Source organism: Delphinapterus leucas, chromosome 2 (genome assembly GCF_059928025.1).
Source record: "Delphinapterus leucas isolate spDelLeu-1000000601 "Yukka" chromosome 2, BTC_Dleu_Yukka2, whole genome shotgun sequence".
NCBI classification, from domain to species: domain Eukaryota; kingdom Metazoa; phylum Chordata; class Mammalia; order Artiodactyla; family Monodontidae; genus Delphinapterus; species Delphinapterus leucas.
Window position 1 is genome coordinate 94653778 of NC_143130.1, and position 27192 is coordinate 94680969.

Genomic DNA, 27192 nt, shown 5'->3' on the forward strand with positions numbered 1-27192 from the left:
CTTCCTGAATGCTCCATCCTTAGACCAGACCTTTGTCTTCATTCCTCTTCTCTGTTTACACCTGGCTGCCCAGATCCATGCTCCTGGCCCCCTTTCTTCTTCAATTCCCTCAAATTCTACTTGCTTTTTAGCTCCTTTGGGCCCTCTTTTGTTCTTATATTTCTATTGTTGTTTATTTAATATTATTTATATATATTTCTTATATTTCTGCAGACCCTCCCAGATTACACTCCTGATCTCCAGAACTGCTCCATCTCTATGTCTGCCTACTCCTATCTGCATCCTGGCTCCTCACTGAAGTTATATCCTTGGGTTCCTCTGAGGGCCCCCTGGGATCCCCTATCATTGGTCCCTCTGACAGGCACACCCTTCTCCAAAGCCAAAGGATCAGGTATTCAGTGGCTCAGGTGACAAACCTGCTGTCAGGTTACGGATATTGTTTCCTGAAAGACCACACTACAGTGTCAGTGGAGACTCAGGCTGCCTGCAGTGCCCTGCCCTCACCTGGCTATCCCACACAAGGTGAGAATAACCAGAACTCACCTCTAGTACCAGCGCTTACCTGGAAACATGGCTCTGAGCCTCTGGGCCCTGGTGCTGCTGCTATCCTGTGGAGGTGAGAGGAACAGTGAGCTGGGCTGGGGATGAAGGGGGTGGTTGCTGGAAAGAGACTTAAGAATGCAGAGATTAACTGGTTCGAGAAAAAATAAAGGGGCAAGGAAGAGGGGTGGAGACTGGAGCTAAGGGAGAAAATGAGGGTTAAGAAATCAGGCCAAGACTTACTGTAGGTTGTTGAAAGGGACTCAGCCCACCATCTTTTTCACCTCATCTTTATATCTAGGCAGGGACTGGGCTCCAGGGCAGGGCTGAATTTGGGTTCCAGGCTTTTCCCCTTCAGTGATCTCTGGTTTCTCTTCTTACAGTGACTCTGGCCCCTACTGGGCCTCAGTCCCTGGACCCTGGTCTCTCCCTCCTGAAGTCTTTGCTCTCCGTTCTGGACCAGGCTCCACAGGGGTCCCTCAGCCACTCACGGTTCTCTGCATTCCTGGCCAACATTTCTTCTTCCTTTGAGCCTGGGAGAATGGGGGAGGGACCGGTGGGAGAGCCCCCACCTCTCCAGCCCCCTGCCCTCCGGCTCCATGATTTCTTAGTGACGCTGAGAGGCAGCCCAGACTGGGAGCCAATGCTGGGGCTGCTGGGGGATGTGCTGGCACTGCTGGGACATGAGCAGACCCCCCGGGACTTCCTGGGGCACCAGGCAGGTGTGCTGAGTGGACTTGCAGAGGTGCTGCTGGGAGCCTTAGTTCCCGGGGGACCCCCTAGCCCTACCCGGCCCCCATGCACCCGTGATGGGCCCTCTGACTGCGTTCTGGCAGCTGACTGGTTGCCTTCTCTGCTGCTGTTGTTAGAGGGCACACGCTGGCAGGCCCTGGTGCAGGTGCAGCCCAGCGTGGACTTCGCCAATGCCACAGACCTCGATGGGAGGGAGCCAGCCCTCCACCTTTTGCAGGGTCTGTTGGCTTTGCTCACCCCAGTGGGGGAGCTGGGCTCTGAGGAGGCTCTTTGGGGAGGTCTGCTGCGCACAGTGGGGGCCCCCCTCTATGCTACCTTCCAGGAGGGGCTGCTCCGAGTCACTGACTCCCTGCAGGATGAGGTCTTTTCCATTCTGGGGCAACCAGAGCCTGATGTCAATGGGCAGTGCCAGGGAGGTGAGTGCTGCTGGGTCTGGGGCTGGGCTGTGGCAGGGCAAGGAAGGGTGAGACTGAGGTAGTTCTCTTCCTTACTCTTTCCCTCCTAGGCAATCTTCAGCAGCTGCTCTTGTGGTAAGTAACAGGAGAGGAGTTCTGAGGGATTGGGTGTGGGACGTCATCAGCCTCCAGAGTGGAAGAGGAAACTGATGGGAGGGGTGTAGTTTACAGGTTTTTGAGTGTGACTATCGAGGTTGGTGTCCCAGCTCTACCTCTTCCTAGCCATGTGACCTTGGGCAGGTTATAGCCTCATTCTATGCCTCAGTTTCCCCACTTGGGAAATATGGATAATATTAACTACCTCAGAGTTTTTGCAAGGGATTAAATGAGTTGATACTGTATGTGTAAACCACTTAGAACTGTGCCTTGCACATGGTGCTTGATAAATGTTAACTAATAAAGATGGGGTATGGAAAGAAAGGACGGGATTGCTTCCTCCACCCCTTACTGTTTCAGTACAACAGTGCCAGAGCACAGGTGGACATATTCAGTTGCTGGGCAGATTTCCTGATCTGAGGCCAACCAAGGGTTGTGTTTAAGCTGCCTAAAAGCGTATGCAGAAAGGAGAAAGAAGGGGGCCGGGTGGACAGAAGGGACTCCAACTGCTCCTACGTGATTTTTGTGCCTTGGCGGGACAGATCTCTCTCCCCTTTCCCCCCATTCCAACATTTAAACCGGTAACACCAGTATTCCCAGCGACCTCACTTTTGGAAAAGCCTGTGCTTGCCACCCTCCCTGCAGGGCTCTGGGCCGGGGCCAGAAGTCTCAACCTGAGGACATGTAAACTGATCAGATGTTCACCTGCTCCTCCCTCTGCATCCAGGGGCATCCGGCACAATCTCTCCTGGGATGTGCGGGCATTGGGCTTTCTGTCTGGATCGCCACCTCCACCCCCCGCGCTCCTCCAATGCCTGAGCACAGCTGTGCCTCTGCCCAGGACTTCCCAGCCCTCAGCCCACATCAGCCCTCGCCAGCGGCGGGCCATCTCTGTGGAGGCCCTCTGCGAGAACTCCGCAGGCCCAGCACCGCCCTACAGCATTTCCAACTTCACCCTCTACGTGATCTGCCAGCACATTAAGCCTGTCTCCCCGCAGCCCCCTCCCAGCACTGCTGCCATCTGTCAGACAGCTGTGTGGTATGCAGTCTCATGGGCACCAGGTGCCCAAGGCTGGCTCCAGGCCTGCCACGACCAGTTTCCCGAAGAGTTCCTGGAGGCAATCTGTAGCGACCTCCCCTTTTCTACCCTGTCGTTTCCCAACCGCCGCTTGGTAAAGCGGCTCTGTGCGGGCCTGCTCCCACCCCCTACCAGCTGCCCTGAAGGCCTGCCCCCTGTCCCCGTCACCCCAGAGATCTTCTGGGGCTGCTTCTTGGAGAACGAGACTCTGTGGGCTGAGCGGCTGTGTAGGGAGGCGAGTCTGCAGGCTGTGCCCCCCAGCAACCAGGCTTGGGTTCAGCATGTGTGCCAGGGCCCCACCCCGGATGTCACGGCCTCCCCACCCTGCCACATTGGACCATGTGGGGAACGCTGCCCAGATGGGGGCAGCTTCCTGATGATGGTCTGTGCCAATGACACCATGTACGAGGCCCTGGTGCCCTCCTGGCCTTGGCTAGCAGGCCAGTGCAGGATAAGTCGTGGGGGCAATGATACTTGCTTCTTGGAGGGGTTACTGGGCCCTCTTCTGCCCTCTCAGCCCCCACTGGGACCGTCCCCACTTTGCCTGGCCCCAGGCCCCTTCCTGCTTGGCATGCTGTCCCAGCTGCCACGCTGTCAGTCCTCCGTGCCGGCCCCTGCGCACCCCACACGCCTACACTATCTCCTGCGCCTGCTGACCTTCCTCCTGGGTCCAGGGGCCGGAGGGAAGGAGGCCCAGGGGATGCTGGGTCAGGCCCTGATGCTCTCCAGTCTCCCAGACAACTGCTCCTTCTGGGATGCCTTCCGCCCTGAGGGCCGGCGCAGTGTGCTGCGGACAGTCGGGGAGTACCTGGAACAGGAGGAGCAGCCGACCCCCCTGGACTTTGACCCCACTGCCAGCTCCAGCTCTGGTGTAAGCAAGATGGAGCTGCTGGCCTGCTTCAGCGTGAGTGATCTGCCAAGGTGAAAGCTCCTGGAACAGAGGGAAGGGCCTCCATGGGAATTCTCTACTATATTACTGAGAGGCAGGAGTGTAGTGCAGCGGTTAAGCCCACAGCTCTGGAGTCATACAGGCTTGGGTTTACATCTTAGTTCTGTGATCAACCCTGAACAAGTTTTTAACCTCTCTGAGCAATATTTTTGTCATCTGCAAACGAATGGGGAGAATAATGGTGCCACTCTTTTTAGGGTGGCTGTAAGGATTACATCAGATAACACATGCTGTGGCCTCAGCACTAGTATATGATATAAAAACAATATATAATAAATGTTATCTCATTATTCTTCCTGACTTTTTGATTTTCCCCCTTTCTGCTCCGGAAAGGAAAGGGATCAAGTTAGAGGGCTCTAATTCTGTCCCTAGAGAGTGAGAATTGGAAACTGGCAAAATATAGGAAGATAAGGCAGAAATGAGAAAAATTCAGGGTGATTGCAAATCAGAAGAGTTGGGTTTCAGGTTCAACTATGCCACAAGTGTGGTTTTAGGCGAGTAATTTAATTTGGTTTTCCTGGGCTTCAGTTTCTTCTCTGTAGAGTGAAGGGGCTGGAATATGTGAATACCTTAGTTCATTCATTGAGTTCCGCTTACTTGTAAGGCACTTTGCTAGGTTCTGTAGGGAATATAGAGATTCCTTACTCCAGGTTAGGGCCCACTTTCTCGAGTCCTGGGACCAGTGAAATGTAATAATTTGGTTCATATCTACAAGTATTTACTGAGCCAACTATGGCCTTGGCATGGGAAAGGCTATAGCAGACGTGGTCCCTGACCTAAAGGAGTGTAACATCTGAGCAGACACACATACTAGCTTTGGATGAAGGACAAGCATTCTAGCAAGTGGAGTTGGAGTGCCTGGGGAAGCCGCAGGAGGGACAGAGGAGACAGCTCTCTTGGCATCTTGTCTGTCTCCCCTCCAGCCTGTGCTGTGGGATCTGCTCCAGAGGGAGAAGAGTGTTTGGGCCCTCCAGATTCTAGTGCAGGTAACAGATGCGGGGGGTGGGGGGGCAGTAGGCGGGTGGCCTGAGGTCCCTGCCCAGTGAGGCCATAACCACCATGACCTCCTACTCCCAGGCATACCTGCACATGCCGCCAGAAAATCTCCAGCAGCTGGTGCTTTCAGCGGAGAGCGAGGCTGCTCAGGGCTTCCTGACGCTCATGCACCGTTCCTGGGCCCAGATGCAGGTGGGCACGGAGGGAGACGGGAACGAGGGTGGCGGGGGAAATCTAGGAATCAAGAGCACCTGGAACCAGGTAGGCAATGGGCTCACTCTAGCAGAAGGAGGAACTCAGCAGGGGAGATGGCCAGAAGAGTGGGCATCCCCATAGCCGGCATTCATTCCTGTGCCCCCACAGGTGCCACCATCTGAGGAGCAGGCCCTGGGTCGTTTGACAGCCTTGCTGCTCCAGCGGTACCCGCGCCTCACCTCCCAGCTCTTCATCGATCTCTCACCACTCATCCCCTTCTTGGCTGTCTCCGACCTGATGCGCTTCCCACCATCCCTGTTGGCCAATGACAGTGTGTAAGGACCTTGTACCACTCCTCCTGACCCTGTCAGGGTCAGGCCAATCCCCCCCACCTAGAGCAGCCCCTTCGATTAAAACTGGGGAGTCTCCTTCCTGTCCATGACAGCAGGTCTGCACAGAGCCAGGGAACAGGGCCAAGGGCTAAGACCCATTACTCTCCCCAGCCTGGCTGCCATCCGGAATTACAGCCCTGAAATGAGGCCTGAACAGAAGGAGGCTCTGGCACGGCGACTGCTGGCTCCTGAGCTGTTTGGGGAAGTGCCCGCCTGGCCCCAGGAGCTGCTATGGGCAGCGCTGCCCCTGCTCCCCCATCTGCCTCTGGAGAACTTTCTGCAACTCAGCCCTCATCAGGTATGTGGATGATCCTTTATTTGACTAGGCTGTTTTCTGATAGGTGGGATGGGAGTCAGTGGCATGTCTCCTAGTCCCACAGTGACCCCAACACAAGCTGACCTTCCCCATCTCAGATCCAGGCCCTGGAGGATAGCTGGCCAGCGGCAGGTCTTGGGCCAGGACACGCCCGACATGTGCTGCGCAGCCTGGTGAACCAGAGTGTCCAGGATGGAGAGGAGCAGGTGCGCAGGTGAGTGGTTGTGGGACCGGTGATCACGGCCAGAGCCGGGGAGAGGCAGGTACAGCTGCCATGATGGGTTGGGGTCCTAGAAAGGAAGGGGCAAGAGAGTAGGCAGTGGCCCCTGGCGGTGTAGGGCTCCAGGAGAGAGGCCTGTCTCTGGCATCCATATTTCCTAGTTTAGCGGTCGGAGTGCTTGCTCCATGTACCCACGTGGTCCCTGCCTTAGTACCAGCCTCAGTGAAGGCCAGCTTCGTGCCCTCTTCAGGCTGGGGCCCCTCGCCTGTTTCCTGAGCCCTGAGGAGCTGCAGAGCCTGGTACCCTTGAACGATCCAATGGGGCCGGTAGAACAGGGGCTGCTGGAATGTGCGGCCAACGGGACCCTCAGCCCACAAGGACGGGTGAGCCCCTCGGCACAGGCCTACAAGACTCCAGGCTTCCCGTGGGGGGTGGTCTGTGTGGAGGATGTGCCCAGTCATCTCAACCAAGCTTGAGCACAGTTGGTGCCAGCCCTTGCCCCACCTTGGCTACCTTCATTCCTTACTTCCTTACTCCATGGCCATTCTTATCTGTTACCACCCCTTCGGGACCCTGCTCCATCTGGTCTATGACATCTCGAACATATCCTTTGATGTCTTGAACCCAATCTGCTCCTCTCCCATCCCTGGTTCCAAGCCATTATCCAGGCCCTGGGAAATCCAGATGTGGGATTAGAGAGGAGGCTTAAGGTTCACCTGTCTTTTCTCTCCAGTCCCAGACCTTCTTTGGTTACAGGTAGCATATGAACTTCTGGGGGTGTTGCGCTCATCTGGAGGAACTGTGCTGAGCCCCCAGGAGCTTCGAGTTTGGACCCCTCTCTTCCCTCAGCTGGGCCTCCGCTTCCTGCAGGAGCTGTCAGAGCCCCAGCTTAGAGCCATGCTTCCTGCGCTGCAAGGAACCAGTGTCACACCTGCCCAGGTGGGCCTATCTCACTCCCTGGCTTCCATCTGCCACCCACGGAACCTCAGTCAAGAGAATTACATTCAAGGATACCATTGGGCCCCCTGAAGCCTCCTTTTCCTCTGTCCCAAGGAGGACTCCCTCAACCCCCTTCCTCAGATGAAGAAGAGCCCAGAGCCAGGCTGGTCACTGGTGTGGTAGAGAGGGAGCTGGAAGTTTTGGAGGGCGGGCCCTAGGGACCTGCTTGGGACCTGGCTGCCAGGACCTGAGAGCTGTTGTTTCCTGTCCCATCCTCCCTTAGGCTGTCCTACTGCTTGGACGGCTCCTCCCTAGGCGTGACGTGAGTAGCAGCAACTTCTCAACATCCCCCAGAGCTCTCTGTCCACCCCCCTTTCCCTGGCTCCCTCTCAGCTCCCCTCATACCTGCCGCCTTTCTGTACTGTGATTGTCCTCTTCCCTACCACCTGGCCCAGCTTCTTCAGGCCTCTTGTCTCTCTTGCTCCCCAGCTGTCCCTGGAGGAACTCTGCTCCTTGCACCCTCTGCTTCCAGGCCTCAGCTCCCAGACATTCCAGGCCATCCCTAGGCGAGTTCTGGTTGGGGCCTGTTCCTGCCTGGCCCCTGAACTGTCACGCCTCTCAGCCTGCCAGACCGCAGCACTGCTGCAGACCTTTCGGGTATGAGAGCAGCAGGGAGGATGGCCAATCAGGGATGAGGGCTCTGGTTGGGAGGAGGGCATCTTCCCTGTGCCAAGGGAAGGCCCCTCAAACCTCATCACTTTTACACATACACACACACACACACACACACACACACACACACACACATATACACGCATCTAATTCTCACGCAGGTGAAAGATGGAGTTAAAAACATGGGTGCAACAGGGGCCAGTGCAGCTGTGTGTATCCCTGGTCAGGTACGTGTGGTTTCTCCCGACTGAGCTCCTCTCCACATCCCAGGGCTGTTTCATATGGCTGGTGCTGCCCCACACTCTCTCCCTGCAGTGGCCCCGAGAGTCCAAGCTAGCTCTGTGCCCACCAAGACATTCGTAGCTCTCCCCAGAGCCAGTTGCAGGACAGCATGACATCCTAGAATGTCAAAGCCCCAAGGGTCTGAGACATCTTCCAGGCCAGTCATCCTGTTTTCAGATAAAGGGACCAAGGCTCTGAGAAACTGAGGGAGTTTAGTCCCTCAGGTGCCTAATCAACAGTGACACTTGACCACAACCGTCTTTTATGTGAGGGCTCTTGGGTGTGCCCTGTTAGAGTGGCACATGCCATTCCACCCTTCTCCTAGTTTGGGTCCCTTCCTGCCCCCATGGTTCCCCTACTTCTTTGAGGCCTGAGTCCAGACCCTTTCACCTATCACTACACTGCTACACCCACCCCACCGGCAGCCTATCCCCACCACCTGGCCAGACTGCCTGCTGCCTCTGCTCCCACTAAAGCTGCTACAGCTGGACTCTGCTGCTCTTCTGGCTAACCGAAGGCATTACCGGGAGCTGCCCTGGTCTGAGCAGCAGGTAATTCTTCCCACTACCCCAGAACTCCCTTCTCTCACTGTTTTCCACCTCCCTCACCCATCCCTCAGACATACGGCACATTATCCTTAGCATCCCTTATGATGTGACCTGCTTTGCTCTTTCTTTTTCCCTCCTCCCTATTGCCTCGTTTCTGTCTCTCTCTCTGTCTGTCTCAGCAGTGGGCATTTGGGAGAGTAGGAGGCTGGTGGGACCCACAGGGTGGAGAGGCAGCAGTGGGTCCAAGGCATCATAGGTCCTTGGGCAATATCTCTGCTGGGAAGTGGCTCCTCTTTCTTTCTCCTGTAGGCACAGTTTCTCTGGAAGAAGATGCAGGTGGCCACCAACCTGACCCTCAGGGATCTGCAGTGAGTAACTTGTGTTGAGCTGTGAGTTTAATTCAACTAACATTTTTTGAGTGCTTACCATGTGCCAGGCACCACGTGATATGTGGAGGAGTGGGGGTGTGAGGATCAATGATGCATAGCCTCAGCCTGGGGGTCTTCTTCTGGCTCCTCCTCCCCTGACCCTCCTGCCCTTCCATAGCACAGTATCTATCCTGATTGGGTTCAGGTCCTAGCCCCATCACCTGTTTGTGATCTTGGGCAAGTCATTTAGCCTCTCTAAGCTTCAATTTTTCCTTCTGTAGAATAAGAATTAAAATGGTACCTTCCTACTACCACAGCATTGTAAATCAACTATACTCCAATAAAAATTTTAAAAATAAATAAATAAAATGGTACCTTCCTATAGGTTGTGAAGATTAAATGAGATAAGGCATAAAAGGTACTTAATACAGTGTCGGGCCCAGTGTAAGCTTCTGGTAGACATTTGCTAATTAATCCTTCAGAGCCACTGACCAAGCAGGAATAAACAGGAGTTAAGTATCACCTTACTTCCACCCACAGTAAAAGAACCATGGGCTTCTGAAGACATGGCTCTAGTCTCACTTTACCACATTTCTAGTAGAATGATGCTGGGAATGTCACTTGATCTCTGTAAATCTTTATTTTCTTCTCTGATAAACAGTGATGATGTTGTGGGAAGCCAGTGAGAATATCTATGGAAAGATATTTCTCAAACTGTAAATTACCGTAAATGAACATCTGTACTTGTGTTGAGAATGTTGATATCAAGGAGCAGACAGGCTGTGGCACGTGTTGAATGAGCATCTACCCACTCACGCATCTACAGGGCTCTGGGTACTCTGGCAGGGGGCATGTCCTGTGAGTTTCTGCAGCAGATCAACTCGATGGCAGACTTCCTTGAAGTGGTACACATGATCTATCAACTGTCCACTGGGGTTCGAGGGAGCCTGGTGAGAGGGGTGCTTGCGCATTAGTGGGAGCAGGGAGGCGGGGACGCTGGGTATAGAACCCAGCCTCTATGCTCAGCTCTGTCCTAAACCTGCTTCCCTACCCTGTCCTACAGAGGACCTGTATCTGGGCAGAGCTACAGAGGAGGATGACAATGCCAGAGCCAGAGCTGGCAACCCTGGGGCCAGAACTGAGTGGGCTGGACACCAAGCTACTCCTGGACTTACCGTAAGGCTACAATTGGAGATACTGGATTCTCAGAAGGCTCAACCTAGGGTAGAAGATCTGCCCTTAGGAAATACCTTAGAGGTGGTGTTTTTCTGTCTGGTGGTTCCCTGACATCAGTTACGGCCTAAATCAGAGGATTCTTTTCAAAGTTGTGCTAGGGGAACTTTCCTGGTGGTCCAGTGGGTAAGACTGCATGCTCCCAATGCAGGGGTCCCAGGTTCGATCCCTGGTAGGGGAACTAGATCCCGCATGCATGCCGCAAGTAAGAGTTCGCATGCTGCAACTAAGAAGTCCGCATACCGCAACTGAGTCCGTATGCAGCAACAAAGATACCGCATGCCACAACTAAAGATCCCACATGCCGCAACGAAGATCCCACGTGCTGCATCTAAGACCTGGTGCAGCCTAAATAAGTAAATATTTTTTTAAAAACGAAAAACAAAGTTGCTCTAGGTATTGACTGGCTCCCCAAACAAGGCCCCAGCGTGGGACACCTGAGCGTGGCAACATTGTGATGTGAGCTGCCAAGCAATATATATATATATATATATATATATATATATATATATATATATATATATATATTTAATATTTATTCGGCTGCGTTGGGTCCTAGTTGCAACACATGGGATCTTCATTTGCTGCGTGTGGGGCAGCATGTATGAGAAAATACCTCTCTTACCCCCAGGTTTTGCCATAGGATCAAATGAGATAACGCCTAAAAGAACTTTGTCAATTGTATAGTGCTATACGAACGAGAGGGGACCTTCTCACAATAAGTAGAGGAAGGGTCGCACTGTGGAAAACAGGAACTGAGATTAAGACCCCACCATTTGATCTCTTTGAACCTCAGTGTTTAATAAAATGGGGGAGGGGACTTAGTGATACTTAATATTTGGGGCTTTTGATTCCATTAGATGAGGTAGGATTGTTTGTTACTTCTCAAGAAGACTGGAAATATGTCACTCCCTTTGTTCTCTCCCTGCAAGCACTGTGGTGGGAACTGGATCTGGGGCTTCCTTTCCAGGGCCACAGGGTTTGGTCTAGTGTTACCTCTTGTCTGAGCAATGTGGCATTCTGTGGTCCCTTCTCAACTTGGCTCAATTCTGAGTCCCCCCACTGTCAAACTGCTATAGGATCCGGTTGATGGACAGACTGTCCAGTGAATCCATTATGTTGGTGGTGGAGCTGGTACGAGGCACTCCAGAGCAGCTGCTGGAACTGACCCCACTCCACCGGGCAGCCCTGGCAGAAAGGGCACTAGAAAACTTGGTAAGAGTCCACACCATCAGACTCAGAACTGTAGCCTGGGCCATTCTTACCACTCAGACAATGCTCTCTGTCTTCTAGGCCCAGACCTGAACTTTTGCTGCCAAACAGGTTTTTGTCTACAAGGCCTTAGCCCCTAGATCTACCTCTGTGTTCTATTCCTTGATATTCTGCTTCATGTTTCTTGTCCATATCCCTTGGAGTATAAGAATTCCTTGGATTCCACCTCCCCGTCTTCCTGCCTGCTCCTATTTGGGCTCATTGTTTAGAAAAGTGAACAATGACAATGAACTTCATAGGGTCTTGGGTTGGGAGCTGGAGGGAGGCAAGGTCAAAGGTCTTGGTGTCTTTATCAAAGAGACTGGTCCTTTGAGACAGCAGTGCATTGTCCCAAGGCCTGATGCCCCTCTCCAGGCTCCAAAGGAGACAACAGTGTCAAGGGAAGTGCTGGAGACATTGGGTCCCTTGGTTGGATTCCTGGGGATAGAGAGCACACGACGGATCCCCCTACAGATCCTGCTGGCCCATCTCAGTCAGCTGCAGGGCATCTGCCTAGGAGAGCCATTTGCCACAGAGCTGGGATGGCTGCTGTTGCAGGAGCCTGTTCTTGGGTACGGACCTCCGGGAACTTCAGATTCTAACTCATTCTTCACCCACCCTCTCAACCACCCTTATCAGTGGCAGCCCATTCAATATGCTTGAGGTCCTTGGAGCCCTGAGTCCCCAGTCCCAGCATGTCTTTCCTCTTCCTTCTCCTCACAGTTCACTCAGCATCCCAATCCCTGATCTTCTTTCTGTCCCTCAGGAAACCAGAGTTATGGAGCCAGGATGAAGTCGAGCAAGCAGGACGCCTAGTATTCACTCTGTCTCCCGAGGCTATTTCCTTGATCCCCAGGGTGAGGTGAAGGAACAAGGGAGGGAGTAAGAGCAGAGAGGGGACTGGGGAGCTGGTTCCAGGGAGCTAAGACCAAGGAAGTTGAGGGCAAAGGGTGTGAAGCCCAAATTTAGCGGGGGGGCGGGGACTGCTAACAAGAGACAGGACTTTGAAATTACAGCTGTAGCAGCTGGCCCTGACCTGCCCGGCTCTGCCCACCCTCCTTCTACCTTCTCACCCAGGAGGCCTTGGGCCCAGAGACCCTGGAGCGGCTCCTAGAAAAGCAGCAGAGCTGGGAGCAGAGCAGAGCTGGACAGCTGTGTGCAGGGCCACAGCTCACTGCCAAGAAAGCAGCCCTGGTAGCTGGGTTTGTGCGGCCCACCGTAGAGGATCTCCCAGGTGAAACTCCCCACATGCCCATACATGTAGCATGGCGTACAGGAAAGAGTATCCAACAATGCAGTCAGACTTGTGCCCTTTAAGCAGATTTGTATAACTTCTCTCTAGGCTGGGGTTTTCTAACGTATAAAGCACAGAGGTGTGAGGGATGATCTTCAAGGTCTCTTCTAGTTCTAGGGTTCTATAGCTCTGGGAATTTATAACTCATTATATTTTTAGCCCAGGACTCCCCTTTCCCTGCTCGCTTATCCCTGTTAAAAGCTAACTCAGCTCTAGGCTTGATTAAGCATGGAGCTCTCTCCTGGGAAGACGCTTAGGATGGAGGAAGGTGACACTATGGGGCTAGGGACCTGGGTTCCAATCTAGATCTGCCATTCAGTCCTTGAGCAACCCCGTCGGTCTTCCATCTATACAATGAGGGACTTGTCCTCTCCAGTCACTTGTTCTAATATCGAGTCCTATAAATCTCACACTGTAGTAATCCCTTGAGCCATGCTGCCCATATTGTCCTGTCCTTCAAAGGTTGGCGCGGGGGGGTCATTCCATCTATAGCTATCTCTCTGGGCATACTTTAGTACTACGCTGACACCCTGGCCCTGCCTTCCCCCTTTAGAACCTGTGCCAAATTGTGCAGATATACGGGGAACATTCCCATCAGCCTGGTCTGCAACCCAGATCGCAGAGATGGAGCTTTTAGACTTTGAAGACTGCCTAGCACTGTTTGCAGGAGACCCAGGACTTGGGCCTGAGGAACTACGGGCAGCGATGGGCAAAGCAAAACAAGTTAGTGATGGGAGAGTCCAGTTGGGGTTGGAGGTGGAATAACATGAGGAAGCCAGTTGGGTGTGATATGGAACACAAGGGAATGGATAGCTGGGTGAGGGGTGGGGGACACAGGAGATAAAAGAATTAGAGGGTTTGGATCCTGAGTAGGAAGTCAGAGGGGATGAATACTGAGGGAAGGAAGCTAGTGAAATGGGTAGAGGGACTAGAGAAGTGGTTACCAAACTATAGTGTGTATCAAAGTCATCTAGGGAGCAGGTTTTTTAAATGCTTATTCGAGGATCTCATGCTAGACTCACCGAAGAAGAATCTCTGAGGATGGGGTCTGGGCGTCTGCATCTTAACAGTCACCGCCTGCCCCCAAACCCCAAGTCTGGTGCACGTAAGAGTTTAGAACTCATGGACTAGAGTCTGCTATTCTTCACTACTGAGACTCTAGAGTCTTTTAATAACACCTTAGTCAGAGGAACCTTAATCCAGTCCTCTCATTTTACAGTTGAAGAAACTAAAGACCCAGAGAAGGCAAGTGATTTGTCCAGAGTTACACAGCTAAGGTCATAGGCAAAACTAAGACCCAGCATTCTGACTCTTAATCCAGTGCTTTTTCCATTCACACTCTTCCTCTCTTTCTCTAGTTGTGGGGTCCCCCTGGGGGATTCCGTCCTGAGCAGATCCTGCAGCTGGGTCGGCTCTTAATAGGTCTAGGAGAGAGGGAACTACAGGAGCTGAGGCTGGTTGACTGGGGTGTGCTGAGCACCCTGGGGCAGATAGATGGCTGGAGCTCCATCCAGGTAACATCTTCTCTCCTCTCTACCACCTTCCAAACACCCATCCCACAGATACAGGCCTCTAGGGCATCTAAAGCCCAAGGAATTTCTTTCCTGTGATCCTGCCTGGCCATTCTTTCTATCTTTTCCTAATACCCCATACTAGTAGCCTTAGGAACTCTGTGATTTATTCACTCTGAGGCCCTGGACACATAATACTTCCTTCTGCCTCCTTTCCCTTTGGCTTCTTTTTTTCCATCCTTCTCTTTTTTGGATCCTCAACCTTTCCCATGGCCATTGGATCTTCAGGTCTTTTTATTTTTAAATAAATTTATTTATTTAATTTATTTATTTTTGGCTGCGTTGGGTCTTCATTGCTGTGCGTGGGCTTTCTCTGGCTGCGGCAAGCGGGAGCTACTCTTGGTTGCATTGCATGGGTTTCTCATTGCGGTGGCTTCTCTTGCTGCGAAGCACGCGGGCTTCAGTAGTTTTGGCTTGAGGGCTCAGTAGTTGTGGCACGTGGGCTTTAGAGCACAGGCTCAGTGGTTGTGGCGCACGGGCTTAGTTGCTCCGCGGCATGTTGGATCTTCCTGGTCCAGGGCTCAAACCCGTGTCCCCTGCATTGGCAGGCGGATTCTTAACCACTGCGCCACCAGGGAAGCCCAGATCTTCAGGTCTTAATAATAAAAAATCCAGTAGCACTTGTCCCTTCCCTAAGCAGTTGCCCATCCATGACTTCCCCATGACTTCTCTCCTTATCCTGTGGCCTCCACCCCCACCTCAGCTCCGGGTTGTGGTCTCCAGTTTCCTGAAGCAGAGTGGTCGGCACGTGAGCCACCTGGACTTCCTCCACCTGACTGCACTGGGTTACACGCTCTGTGGACTTCGGCCAGAGGAGCTGCAGTATATCAGCAGTTGGGAGTTTAGGTCACCTGTGGAGGAGGGTGTGGGTGGTGGTGCTGAGGGAAATGTGGGCTCACTGGGGAGGGAAGGATCATGCAGGAGTGGTCCCATGGAGGAAGGGATCTCACCTGAAGCCATTTCTACCATCAACTCATGACCATGGACCCTTATCACCATGGCTGAATCCTTCTCCCTTCCTTCCCACTCTTCCACAGCCAAGCAGCTCTCTTCCTGGGCAACCTGCATCTCCCGTGTTCTGAGGAGCAACTGGAGGTTCTGGCCCAGCTCCTTGTGCTGCCTGGTGGCTTTGGCCCAGTCAGTAACTGGGGGCCTGAGATCTTCACCGAAATTGGTACAATAGCAGGTAGGGAGACTGGGCCACTGCTGCTGCTGGTTGTCAGGGGTTGGTTTCCATACCATGGATGGACTGGTTGGAGGACTGCTCTGGAGTTCTTAAGGTGGGAGTCTGAGAAGGCATTTAGGTAAGAGGTTGGAGATGTGTTGGGGAAGGTCTATGGTAGGATACCTTGGGATTATCTGGAGAAGGCCAGTATAAGATAACATTTGCATGCCCATCCCACTTGCTTCAACAGCTGGAATCCCAGACCTGGCTCTTTCAGCACTGCTGCGAGGACAGATCCAGGGCCTTACCCCTCTGGCCATTTCTGTCATCCCTCCTCCGAAATTTGCTGTAAGTATTGATGGAGTGGGGTCTGGGGTGACCACAGAGAGCCAGGGCCCAACAAGGGCTACAGTGGATGTCCTGATTCTTGCTTCCACCCCTAGGTGGTGTTCAGCCCCACCCAGCTATCTAGTCTCACCAGTGTTCAGGCTGTGGCTGTCACTCCTGAGCAAATGGCCTTTCTGAGTCCTGAGCAGCGACGAGCAGTTGCATGGGCCCAGTATGAGGGGAAGGAGACCCCAGAACAGCAGGGTGAGTTCCCAACTGCATAGCTTGACCCACCAAGCCCTGACCCAGAATCTGAACCCTAACTTGGTACTGGTTGGCTCACAGAACCCTTCAGGGAGGTCCTGGAGTGAAGGGATCTACAGGCAGATAGTTTCCCCAGTATCAATGGCTCCTGTGGAGCAGAGCTGTGATATTCTTTCCATTCTCTGTCTCATTATAGGTCGAAGCACAGCCTGGGGCCTCCAGGACTGGTCACAACCCTCCTGGGCCCTGGCATTGACCATCTACTTTCTTGGCAACCTGCTATGAGCCTGTCTCTGCAGTTAAAGAGAGAGATTGTTGGGAAAGACATTTTAAGTAATGAATAAAGTGCAAATGGAAGTGCAATCTAATTATCCTCAGGAAGCTGATAAGGAATATGGGTAAAGTGCTAATGCTTTCCACCCACCCGAGAATCAGTGTTCCTGGCATGCCATATCTGGAGTCTCTTTCCATCACAAATAATCCCACTGCCTTTTTTTTCTTCTGGAGGCTAGTTCCTCCTCATCCCACCATTAGAAATAACACAACTGGAGCGTAGCCAGTAGTCTTTACTAGGACAGAGGGAGTGAGGGGGGAAAGGGAGGATCCAGAGTAAGGAGAATGGGCCACTGTTAGAATGGCAGAGGTCCTGGGAGTCTTGAGTCATCTGCTGGGGATGGGAGTTAATGCTTGTTGGGGAGAGGCGGAGGGACGCGGATATCCTGGCCTCTCTCCAGACGCCGTTCACAGTCAATCAAATAGTTTACTCCATCGATGACCAGCTGCACCAGCTCCACCTGAAGGACACTAACCCTTGATCTCTGCTTCCCACAATCTGACTCTCTTCCGCACTGATTTGACTGCTCTGGGAACTCGTTTCCAATTTCCTCCCCACTCAACCTGAATTTCATTTCAGATTCTATTACATTCCTGAGGCTCACTCCCTGTCACATCTCAACCCCCACAGACCTATCCCGAATCCCTAAGAATCTCACCTCTGACTTGCCCAGTCGGTCCAAATTAGAGATGTCAATGATGCTGCCTGTGGCAGCTGTGTCCACTCCTCCAGTTCCACGTTTTTGGAGTCTTAGGTTCTCTAGGATCTTTGGGAAGCGGCTATCCTAGAGGGGAGATAGAGATTGGGGGGCAGGGTCAACACAGGCAGAGACTGGTCCGACCTGAAAGAGCCCTGAACCCACTCAGAGCTCTTCCCCTTGACTCTTTAGCTACACTATGTCTGCTCCTTTCCAAAATGCCCAATCCCTCCTACCCATACACAGCCACCTTCCTCCTTCACAACCCTCTAACTCCACAACTCCTTTACTTTGCTTAGCAGGGGCAGTTTGACGTGCACTCCTGCCCGAAGTCCAGTGCCTAGGTTAGACGGACAGGTCAAGATGTATCCCAAACGCTCATTCCACATGAACTCCCAGCCACGCTCCTGGATCAGCTGCTCCACCTGAGTGCAGAAAGGCTCTGTTAGTGAAAAGTCAGGGATATGCTAGCCTTCCCTTAGCTAGACCCACAGGAACTCTAGAACTATGTCTAGAAACAAAGACTTGGGATGTGAAAGAATGACACTGATTTTTTTTTTTTTTTTGGTGGAAATGGCTCATTATCATGCATAAAAGATAATTTTGATGTTGCAAGCCCATAATGATGAGATTGTGCAAAAATATCCTGTGTGGAAGAAGAGAAACCTGAGGGAATGATGCATTAAGGATGATCTAGGGAGATGAACAGAGGTGGTAAACTGAACTGAGAAAAGATCGATTATTCAATGAGTTCTGCATGCATTGACATCTTTACTTTGCTAATGAGCCTAGAGCTTGGAAGTTTCTTTCAGCCAGAAAATGAGGTTGTAGGCTTTGCAACAGGAAGAGGCAAGGGAGCCTGTTAACTGTGGAAAGAGCACATGCGAGAAAGCAAGAGGAAGGTGAAAATGGAGCAGAAGAGCCGGATTCATAGTTGTGGAGGGTGGGGGAGGAGTGTGGGAAGCATGTTTTTGTTTCATGTAAGCATCCTAATCATGAAGATGACTATTAGAGTTGAAGAGACTGGAGATCTGCCGGAGTTGATGGACATGAAGACCACTACCTAACCTGAGTAAGGGGACGCTGTTCCTAGTTCAGAAAGAACCATGGCATAGGGGGATATTGTATATGATGAACAAGGGGAAATTTTCCATCTAGAATAGTAACAGCAGTTAACACTTAGGGAACACTTATTACGGGCCATGCACTTTACATGCATTATCTCACTTAAACCCCACAACTTAAAATGTAGGAAGTCTTACTCTCCCAATTTTACAGATGAGAATACTAAGGCATATAATTTAATATGTTACCTATTACTTGCTAAAAATAACAGAAACTTCCCAGGCAAGATCTAAACGGAAGAGGAGCTCTCTCCCTTTACAAGTTCAAAATAGAACTGTATACATGAGAAAATACAATAAGGATTGGGTTTATGGGGATTTGTAATCTGGAATTGAATATGGAGACCTAATCCATATAGGACTGAGGATTCAGTTCAACTCCTCACGCAGAGCAACGCACTTTGGAACTTAGGCCATTCCATCCTCCACCTTCCCTGGTTTCCCTCCTACTCTCAGCTTAAAATCTAGACATGCTACTTTAGCAAGAATGACAGAATCCAGAGTTAAGGCCTACCTTGGCTCCCAACTGGGTGGTTACATTAGAATCATGAACATACCAATCTCTCACTCCTTAACATCCATCCAGGCTTAAACCTTTTCCTTATCTGCACATCCCACCATCCCACACCACACCCCCCAGGCACTGAGCCACCATCTCATTTACTCCTTCTTTGCATTATTTGGCAACTGCTTTATTTACTTCCTTAGATTCCTGACATTCTTTCTCTCTTCCTGTTCTTAGGGCGACCACATATCCTGGTTTTCCCTGGACAGTTCTGATTTATACCTCTTGTCCTAGAGTGATTGGTGGTGATCCTTTTCACCATCAAAAGTATCCTGGGTTGGTTGATAAATTATATGGTCAATCTACCATTTTTCTTTTTCTTTTTTTTTTTGTAGTACATAGGCCTCTCACTGTTGTGGCCTCTCCCATTGCGGAGCACAGGCTCCGGACGCGCAGGCTCAGTGGCCATGGCTCACGGGCCCAGCCGCTCCGCGGCATGTGGGATCTTCCCGGACCGGGACACGAACCCGTGTCCCCTGCATCGGCAGGCGGACTCTCAACCACTGCGCCACCAGGGAAGCCCCAATCTACCTATTTAAATTTGTTTTTTCCTCAAGTCCTCCCACCTAGTTCCCTTATACACTCTTCTCCGACCTCTTTGAGGCCTCGGCAGAATCTTTCAAACACTTTCTTCATGTTGCCACCCTTCTCCATGGAGATGACCCGTGTATGATCCTCCTCATTCACCCAGATCAAGAAGCTCTTCTCATTGTTGTGCCTGAAGGCAGGAGAGAGGGAGGGACAGGGATTAAGAGGCAGGGCAAGAATTGGGGGAGATAGAAAAAAAAGGGCACTTATAGGGGCAGGGGGTAAGTTAAGCCTCATACCAGATTCCACGAGCATCTGGCCAGTCTCGAGCCATTCCTGCTGCGGTCAATAATGGGGACACAGGTTTATCAAACAGGAAGTGGTCCTGGGGAGAGTAAAGGGACTTGGGTTAAGAATCCTCACAGTAGCCCCTGGGCTTCTCAGAGCCCATCTACCTCATCTGGCCGAGCCTCCCCTGACTATTCTTTCCATCTGCCCCTCCCGCCCAGCTCGCTCTCAAAGCCCCTCACATCAATTAGCTGCTGCTGCTCAGCCTCTGTCATCTCACTGAGCCGATAGTAGCGTCCAGCCAGGTCACCCTTCAGGCCACTCAGTGCCTCCACCACAACACGCTCCACCTCTCGTCGCTCTGCCCGGGTGCAGGCTGGAGGCAGGCTGAGACCCCGGATACTTCGGCCAGTTCTGACTCTTGTGGACAATACATACCTCTCATCAAAGTAGCCAGAACGGATCTGGGGAATCAGAGAAATTAATGTAAGTCACAGAAACACAGTGGATGGGAGCTGAGGGCCTTTGGGAAGGAGAGACCTTAAGGACTAGAGGGGTCCTCATTGCCTGCACTGGAGGAAGCCCATTGGGCAAGCACTCCAACTGAAGGGGCATTGTAAACCCTCCCCCAAACCTGCCCACCTTGGGGGGTGGCCATTCTCATCCGCCCTCTCCTCTCTACAGAGGCTGCTCCTGAACATACAATTCTTTCCCCACACAGACTAAAAGCTCAGCAGTATAATGACTATGAGTCAGGGTATAATTATGGTTGAAGGGACTGGAGAAACAGAATGTTGTATATAAGGCAATGCAAGTCAGAAGTGGAATATTCGACCTACCTTGCTGGCATCCAGGTCAGTGGTATGTTTCATCGTCTGGGGGTTATATCCATTGTGTCGTTCTTGGATCACAGGGTCAAACAGCTCAGCAAATACCTGAGGGGCAGTTCAGAGGAAGAGGGTGGTTAAGGAGAGGGAATCCCTTCCCAAGGTTTAGTTGTGGATTGATTCCACTGGGTGAGAAAACATGAGTATGGATGGTCCAGTCTTAAGGGTAAGTGAGGTCTTTAGGGGAAAGGAGCTGGGATTACTGGGGAGATAAATTGGGTCACCAGGGGAACTCTGGGGGCCCCCTACCTCATAGGTCTCCTCATCACCAGCTACCATGCCCACAGTCTTGATGAAGGGGTGGCCAGGGTTGTCCACGCCAGTCTGGATACATTGATCTAGCGTCCAACCAGTGGGTGTGGTCTTGTCGCAGAGCCGGGCATAGACTGCTGGGGTCAGGTGACTGGCCATGCAGTTGTTGTGCTTTCGGAGGTCTGGGTACTCAGCACTAGGGAGGGGGTACCAGTAACCATGGAGGGAGGGCACAGGGGGCCTAGACCCAGTGCACTCAGCTGGGAGCATGTCTGGCTTTGTTCCTTGGGAGGAGGGGAGGTTAGAGGGAGGCTAAACCTTGGTAATCTCATCAGGGACTTTCAGGATCTATTCTTTCCCAAGAGTTCTAGCTTCCTCTGGCTGGAGGCTCAATTCTCCCAGATCTGCTCAGTTCTTTCCTCCCGTGGACACAACATTAGGGATGGGGGGAGGGGAAAGACTAAGGAGGGGAATTCAGGAAACGGGAGAGAACAGCAGGAAAAGGAGATGGAGGAGAGCGGAAAGGATAGTTCCTGGTCTCTCAATTAGGAATTTGGGCAGGGTAGGTGCAGCCAGAACTCACAGGGCCAGAGCTGGCCTTGGGGGTGGGAACTGCGGGCTCCAAGTCCTCAGGAATTCTTTCACCTTATGGTTTTGGCCTCCATCCCCACCCCCACTGAGGTTTTCAGACTGTCCAGCGCCTGTACTCCAGAGCCTTCGTGACTATAACCCTTCTCTATTGCCCAGGTCCCCATGTCCATCCCAGTCAGCAACTACCCGTCCCCCACCCCCACCCTCACCCGGGCGCCTGAGACACTGATACCTCGGGGGATACAGCCTCCGTCGTTCGCCGGCAGCTCGAACAGGTTCCGAGCGGAGAAGAAACCCAGCGGCTAGAGACCCAGCTCCAGCCAAAGCCAGGAGTCTGAGCCCCGGGCGGGCAGACAGGAGACGAGAGAAGGGACCAGCCATGGCTTGAGGGTCTGGTTACGGAATCCCGGAGTAAGAGCTGGCTCAGGGCAGGAACCGGGAGGGAGGATGCAAACAGGCTGACTGAGAGCCGGAGGTGGGTGCGAGGCTGGAGCCGAAATGGAGGGAGGCTGGAGCGGGAGTGGAAGCCGGTGCCGACCAGGCTGCAGAAGAGGCGCAATGAGCTAGCGGCGGTCGGGCGCAGGAGAGGGAAGCAGAGCTGCAGTCTCCAGGGGTGGGGCTCATGCAGGCCCCGCCTTCCCGCCTGCCACGGCCCTAGGTGTGCGGGGGCAGAGGGCAGGCACCACCCACCAGGTAGATTAGGAGGACTGGAGATTCGCAGCCTTAGGCCGGGGAACGGGCCCACCTGAGATGAGGTCGCCCATATTTCAGCACCAAGTAGAGGACAGCACCCAAGGGGACAGGAGAGACCCGAACACCCTTCCCCTAAGCCTCCCGGTTTAATAGGAAACCCGTTTCGTCGCCCTGTGGGTGTGAAAGCGTGACACTACCCAACCTCTTGTTTTTTCGGCCTGCCTCAGCAACCTCTCCATCTTCCCAGGGGAGGCGGCCTCGGGGAACCGTGGAATAAACACAGATACCAGAGGAAGACAAAGAGAAAGCACACAGGCAGACGCTGAGAAAGACACCAGCTGCCTCAAGGTCACCTTTTCCTTAGAACCAGGAAGAGGACCAAAGCTCCTCCCTGTCACACCTGTGCTCTCCTTATAAGGTTGTGGAAGGATTCCGGAGAGAAATCAGGGAAACAGGAACTCTTACCCCATCTGTGCTGTGTTGCCTGCCCCCACCCTGCCCCCAAGTCTGAAGCCCTGCTCTGTCCTTCCTCCACTTCTCATGATCCCCCACTTTTCCCCCTCCTCTGCCCTCCTCCCCATCTCCTACTTCACCTTTGATCTTTTACTTCTCAGAGTCTTTTCCAGGCTCCGACCAGTTTGCTGCTCACAGGACTCCCTCTGAGTATTCTCGGCAGGCTTGCCTACCTGTTGTTTGTGCTGGGCGTGGGGCTGGAGTTGGGCAAGGAATTATTATGCTTTCTTCTCCTTCTCTCCCTTCTCCCCGCTCTCTGTAGCTCCCAGTTCCTGAGCTGAAGGGGAGTGTAAGGTGACGTGAAGGGTGTGGCGAGATGACGAGGTGTAGGACGGAAACAGGCAGGCACAGGTCCCCAACCACCACATGTGTTTCCTCTCTTGGCTCCCTAATGCTGTTTAATCCAGACTGTAAGGAGGGGTGTCCAAGGGCATGGGGTCACCAAGGAATCTCTGCCTTCCACCTGGTCCCTTCTCCTCCTCCCTCCTCACAAGGTGCATATTCATATTTGAGAGGGCTTTGTTCCCATATCTCCAAGTGTGACTTGGGTATGACTTGACCTTTGTCCTGGCAGAAGGAGAATGAATGCTTGGAGCTGAAATAGAGATGTGGGCTTCAGTATGGAGGGTCAGTTAAGATGGGGTAGGCATGGTGGCATTAGCCCATTCTTTCAGGTATTGATGACAAAATATTGGCCCTCTGTACATGGATGCCGAAACGAGATACAGAGACAGAGTTTTGGAGGAGAAAGAAATAGTAGCTTTATTCTTGGAGGGAACACAGCAGGCTAGCACCTCAAGAACTGTGCCCCCCTCCCTGTGGAATAGGGAGCGGTCTTCTAGTCAGGGCTCATGGTGGGGGGGGGGTAGGTGATAAGGATCAAGGCAGTGACTGGGCTTGCATTCTTCTGATGGGTTGGTGGTGAGGTAAGTAGGAGTCAGCAACATCAACCTTCAGGTTCCAGCTGGTCTGGGGTCTGTGGGCGGCATACCCACCTGGAGGGGGTTTCAGTATCTGCAAGACAGCTCAAAGATATCTTTGTGTGTGTCCGTTGATGGGGAACCAGGACCTTACCCCAAGGCTGCACTAACTGTTTCTCTTGACTGTTTCTCTCTTGTCTTGCATCCTCTCACTTCCCTGATTAACAACTGCTTGAACCTGCCTATTGGAAGTAGGGAAAGGTCATGGAGGCTGAATGAAGGCTATTTCCTGTAATCAAAGACATGGGGGACACAGAAAGTCTTTGTGCCCAGGAGCCCCACAGGGCCCTGCTCAGTATCATTACCTTGGTGTACCCACAAGACAGCAAGATACTTGTTAATCTTAAGGGAGAGGATCTGAGAAAAAGAAATTCCCTTCAAGTTGTCCGCTGGCCTCACTGATGAGACCCCACTCCATCCCTTTACTCTCATTTCATTCATTCCTCTCAGGCTTCCCTAGTGCTCCTTTTCCTTTCTTCCTCATTTGTGGGTAGCCTTAGTAGCCAATTACCTCTCTTCCAGGTCCATCAGTTCCTTCTTCTCCTGGTAAGACAGAAATAATCAGAGAATAGATGGAGTTCTGCAGTTGTGTTACCTGAAAACTGGGTTCACCTTTTGGTGGGTGTCAAGCCAATAAACCCAACCAAGCCAAAGATCAGGAGAAGGAAGGATTTATTATTACTTGCCACAAGTAAGGAGAACACCAGGGATCTCTCCCAAAGCAGCGTCTCCCCGAACAGCAAAATCTGGGAAGTTTTCAGCTAAGGATACATGCATATTCATGAAGGGGTGAAACCGAGCAGGACCCTATGGGGCTCAAAGATGAATTATTATGTATATCCTTTAAGAAATCAGGGCCCTGCCCCAAGACTGCACTGTTGTTTCTTGACTGCTCCTCCCTTGTTTCTGCATTCCCTCCCTTAAGATCATTAATTACTGAGACCTGTTCAAAGGCAAGCATTGTGGCCATGCTTATATCACAAAATGGCTTAGGCCAAAATGGGTTCTCTTATATCAAGAAAGCCATTCCTGGTTCTCTTTCTCCAGTGACCCCCTAACCTATCTGCTTACACTAGGGACAAAATGGAGCAGGACGCTGTGGGTCCCTCCCAGGTACAAATCCCTTCTGTGTCCCCTGTTTCTTGTTTGTAAGAAATAGGCTTCATTCAGCCTCCTTGACCCTTCCAGAGTTTCAAGGGCAGATTCAAACAGTTGCTAATCAGGGAAGGGAAGGGATACAGAAACACAGGAGGGACAATCAAAAAACTGTAGTGCAGCAATTAAAGCAGGATCTTGGTTCCTCCCAGAGGAATATTCATAACAATATCCTTGAGTTCTTCTGCAGGAACTAACCCCACCTCCCACATGGAAGATGGTAACTTCAGGCTGAATAACAGAGTTCTGGAGCACTGCCCTGTTACCTCACCACTAACCAATCAGAAGAAAGTCACATACTTGCAGCCCTCACCCCAAATTTTGCCTATAAAAACTTTTTCCCCAAAACCATCAGGGAGTTAATGGGGTTTTTGAGAACGAGCCACCTGTTCTCCTTGCTCGACCCTGCAATAAACCTTTCTCTGCTCCAAACTCTGGCCTTTCTGTTTGTTTGGCCTCACTGTGCTTTGGGCACACAAACTTGCGTTGGGTAACAGAACTTGGAATAGTCTTGACCAGGGAAACCTGAGTGAGGATGCAAAGATAATAACAATACAAACATACACAAAATGCTTTCATATAATCAGTACCCTATGGGTTAGGGTTTTCTAGTCCCACTCTCTCACAGGTGAGAAAAGAGGGGCTGAGGGAAGTTCAATGACTTGTCCAAGGCTGCACAGCTATTAAAGGCAAGAGGGCAAGCAGAGTGTGGAGATAGGAATCCACTTGTTCAGCCTTCCAAGTCCATCCATCGTCTTGTCTCCTCCATAAGTAAGTCTCTTTTCCTTCCCTTAACTTTCTGATTTGTTTCTGTCTCTGTTTTTGTCTCTAGCCTCCCTTTCACTCCTCTAGTCCATTAACATTTGCAACATACATTTATTGGATCTCTACGTCTATCATATCCCGTTTTATTTTACAAAACGAACAGAAGACTTGGTTTTGTCCTCATGGAGGTGCAATGGCACAGACTCTGCCTCTTCCTCTACATCTCGCTTCCCCCCACTTCGTCTCACTGGAAATTCTCTGTCTAGACCAAGCATCTGGACTGTGGCGACGCAGTTAGAAATCAGAAAAAGAACAACAGGTTGCACTTCCTCCTCAGAACCACTAGAGGCCACCATCCTCCGCGCAGAAGCGCCGGCCAACGCAGCCTGACTCTGCTGCCGGTGCGCGCCCTCCGCTGATTGGTGGCGCCGAAGAGAAGTCGTGCTTTGATTGGGCCGCTGTCAGGTGTCGCTGCCGGCAGGTTCGGGTGCGCGAGCGCAGGGAGGCGGGTGAGTGAGGGCCGGGGGCGGTGGGGGAGTGGCTGGGGGCTGGGGCGGTATCTGAGGGGGTGGGCTGAGTAGAGTGGGCTCCTTCGGTGCCGAGGGCCCTGGTTAGGAGCGGCTGGGGGCAGCTCTAGAAAGAGACCCAGCGGAGAGGCCTCAATGTTAGCGAAGGGAGAGTGAGGCGGGGAAGGCGGGGGCGGGCAAAAGGCTAGAGGAGTCGGGATGGGAGGTGGTTTTCGTGACCCGGAGCTGAGTGAGGAGAGCGCAGAGGAGGGGGTCAGCGAGAGAAGAGATGGGCGTGTGAAGGTCTGCGTGAGGAAGAGGGGGTCCTGCTGAGCCAGGGGAGTCTGCCGGGGAGAGGGTCAGGGCGGGCAGGTCTGTGTGAGGAGGCGTGGGAGTGGAGTCAGACCGGAGGCTCGGCTGGAGGAAGGGGTTGTTGCAGAGAGGAGAGAGAAGGTGAGCCTGGAGGGAAGGCAGGTTGGGAAGGAGTGGCTCTCAGACGGTCTGTGCGGGGGAGCATTGAGGGTTCCATATAAATTTGTTACCAAGTGTGGTGACTCATCTGAGGGTTTGAAAGACTGTTTAAGGCTGGGGAGTCAATGAGCGACAGGATTAGTTGTATTGTTGATTGGATCGGTTGATTAGTGATGTAGGAGGGGGCAGTAGTTAGGGGAGTCGATGAAGAGTCCTTTTAGTAAGTTGGGGAAAGAAGGCAGTATGAGTGAGTTGATACCGAGAACAAGGGCATCAGCACAGTTCATCAGTGGCAGAATAAGGGTATGTATGAAGCATTAAAAACTGCATCAAGAAGGAGAGAAGGGGTCCACTGTTGAAGGAGATAGTGTTTGTGGCCTGAGGAGTTTTAACTGTGTTGGAAGTATTCCCGCCTGACCCTGTACTGACCTTTCTCTTTCATCACTGATGGAGCCCTCCATCAAGTGCAGAAGTGCATGGTGGTTAAAGAAATTAGAGGATTAGGAAAGCAGCCCTAAATTCTAAGGGATAAAGAAGTTACACAGTTTACCCTCCCTTCAGTCCCTTCTCTAGATCTGATTTAACATAGATGTTCCTGAGAAGATTGCCCACCTGCCCCTCCCTCTCTCCTTACCTATTATACTATCTCCTGCTTCCTCCCCTCCCCTCGCTCCCTTCCACACTGATTCAGGCCCCAGTAAGACTGCCCTTTAGCCTACTGTAGAGTCTGAAGTTTAGAGTCTGAAGTTTTCTTTTGCAACAAAGTATTAGGGGAGACGGGGAAGGGGAGAAGAGCACAGAAAACAGGGCAATGGCTCTTGGAACACCACATTAAATCCCAGCTTCTCGCAGAGGTACATCTAAATAAATCCTGGCTTATTTCATAGCTATTTCTGTCAGACTTCTATTTCTGCTTTGTTAACTATGAATTTAGACCTT

General features: G+C 52.1%; 3 protein-coding genes across 7 annotated transcripts in view; 2 read left to right on the forward strand and 1 right to left on the reverse strand.

Moving 5' to 3' along the window:
* Positions 1-414: 414 nt before the first annotated feature.
* STRC (stereocilin) lies at positions 415-16500 on the forward strand. 3 transcript variants are annotated; one of them, XM_022587241.3, is made up of 29 exons: positions 415-616; positions 924-1709; positions 1799-1823; positions 2572-3826; positions 4795-4857; positions 4949-5059; positions 5231-5397; positions 5566-5752; positions 5869-5984; positions 6241-6373; positions 6747-6929; positions 7213-7251; positions 7419-7586; positions 7763-7828; positions 8309-8434; positions 8741-8799; positions 9626-9749; positions 9863-9975; positions 11112-11247; positions 11659-11855; positions 12050-12140; positions 12361-12517; positions 13131-13300; positions 13936-14091; positions 14852-14994; positions 15186-15334; positions 15564-15661; positions 15757-15904; positions 16101-16500. In XM_022587241.3, the coding sequence occupies exons 1-29, from the start codon at positions 571-573 to the stop codon at positions 16187-16189; spliced, it is 5301 nt and encodes a 1766-aa protein (XP_022442949.2). In that variant the 5' UTR covers positions 415-570; the 3' UTR covers positions 16190-16500. The 3 variants fall into 3 exon arrangements, with proteins under 3 accessions (XP_022442949.2, XP_089763417.1, XP_089763418.1); XM_089907291.1 differs by having other exon boundaries at positions 6840-6929; XM_089907292.1 differs by lacking the exons at positions 7419-7586; positions 7763-7828; positions 8309-8434.
* Positions 16455-22668, reverse strand: LOC111181669 (creatine kinase U-type, mitochondrial). Of its 2 annotated transcripts, none has more exons than XM_022587274.3 (10): positions 22550-22668; positions 21403-21712; positions 20577-20775; positions 20280-20375; positions 19683-19904; positions 19452-19537; positions 19219-19342; positions 17226-17360; positions 16897-17022; positions 16455-16698 (listed from the first exon to the last, which is right to left on the reverse strand). In XM_022587274.3, the coding sequence occupies exons 2-10, from the start codon at positions 21549-21551 to the stop codon at positions 16585-16587; spliced, it is 1251 nt and encodes a 416-aa protein (XP_022442982.1). In that variant the 5' UTR covers positions 21552-21712; positions 22550-22668; the 3' UTR covers positions 16455-16584. The 2 variants fall into 2 exon arrangements, with proteins under 2 accessions (XP_022442982.1, XP_030618476.1); XM_030762616.2 differs by lacking the exon at positions 22550-22668 and adding an exon at positions 22457-22543.
* A 2970-nt stretch (positions 22669-25638) lies between these two features.
* Positions 25639-27192, forward strand: part of PPIP5K1 (diphosphoinositol pentakisphosphate kinase 1) — a 54431-nt gene continuing 52877 nt past the window's right edge. For both annotated transcript variants that reach the window (XM_089907293.1, XM_089907294.1), the window contains exon 1: positions 25639-25785. The gene's annotated coding sequence lies outside the window, so the exon portion shown is untranslated. The remainder of the gene's footprint in view (positions 25786-27192) is intronic.